General features: G+C 52.1%; 1 protein-coding gene across 12 annotated transcripts in view; it reads left to right on the top strand.

Annotated features, from left to right (window-relative positions):
• FHL1 (four and a half LIM domains 1) overlaps window positions 1–1,139 on the top strand; it is a 62,512-nt gene extending 61,373 nt beyond the window's left edge. For 7 of the 12 annotated variants that reach the window (XM_017514118.2, XM_017514125.2, XM_017514120.1 and 4 more), the window contains 2 exons: window positions 133–332; window positions 754–1,139. In XM_017514118.2, coding sequence (XP_017369607.1) covers window positions 133–332; window positions 754–837 — 284 coding nt within the window. In that variant the 3' untranslated portion in view covers window positions 838–1,139. The remainder of the gene's footprint in view (window positions 1–132; window positions 333–753) is intronic. The other 5 variants (XM_017514131.2, XM_017514135.2, XM_017514129.1 and 2 more) reach the window with 1 other exon arrangement.
• The last annotated feature ends 2 nt before the right edge of the window (window positions 1,140–1,141 follow it).

Genomic DNA, 1,141 nt, shown 5'->3' on the forward strand with positions numbered 1-1,141 from the left:
AAAGCTAATCACTTCATTCCTCATCTCGCGGCCGCGATCCACGTGCCCTGGGCCCTTTCCCTTGCCTCCAATTTTCCCATCTCCCCGGGGAGCCTTGAAATGTACATTTGAGAAGACTTTTGCCATCCTCAGGGAAAAGGACTGTGTCAAGAGTGAGCCACCCAGTCTCTAAAGCTAGGAAGCCCCCAGTGTGCCACGGGAAACGCTTGCCTCTCACCCTGTTTCCCAGCGCCAACCTCCGGGGCAGGCATCCGGGTGGAGAGAGGACTTGTCCCTCGTGGGTGGTGGTTCTTTATAGAAAAAATCGAAGCTTAGCAGCTCCTCGAGGCCCGGTAAGTGCACACCCCACGAACAGCCCAAGTTTGCCTCCTGGTGGCCACTTTGATGCCATGGCCCTGACCTAAATCAAAGAAACTGGTTATGCTGGGAGGTCGGTGCGAGTCACAGGGCAATAGCGCGGTGGCATGGGAGCGTGGGGTCTTTACATCAGGGAAGCCCTTGGCTGGGCTCCGGCTTCTTCTCAGGTCCTGGAGAGCCATAGCAGGGTTGCGGCGGCATGGGGGACAATGGCGGCGTGGGGGACTGTGCACGATGGAATGGAGGAGGGGGTCTGGGAGCCAGGCAGACACTGGCTCTTGTGGTGCTTGTCGGTCTGTGAGTGGGGCAGGTCGTCATTTTATCTCTCTGAATCGTGGCTTCCTTACCTGTATTCATTCAGCTGTTTTTCTTGTTTTCTTTTGTTTTTTTTCCCAGGGTTTGGTAAAGGCTCCAGTGTGGTGGCCTATGAAGGACAATCCTGGCACGACTACTGCTTCCACTGCAAAAAATGCTCCGTGAATCTGGCCAACAAGCGCTTTGTTTTCCACGAGGAGCAAGTGTATTGTCCCGACTGTGCCAAAAAGCTGTAAACTGACAGGGGCTCCTGTCCTGTAAAATGGCATTTGAATCTTGTTCTTTGTGTCCTTACTTTCTCCCCTCTAACATCAACAGGGGAAGAGTGGTCTTTCCCCTCTTTAAAGTTCTCCTTCCGTCTTTTCTCCCATTTTACAGTATTACTCAAATAAGGGCACACCATGATCATATTAGCATTTAGCAAAAAGCAACCCTGCAGCAAAGTGATTTTCTGTCCAGCTGCAATTAA

This window comes from Cebus imitator, unplaced genomic scaffold, assembly GCF_001604975.1.
Source record: "Cebus imitator isolate Cc_AM_T3 unplaced genomic scaffold, Cebus_imitator-1.0 Scaffold517, whole genome shotgun sequence".
Lineage (NCBI taxonomy): Eukaryota > Metazoa > Chordata > Mammalia > Primates > Cebidae > Cebus > Cebus imitator.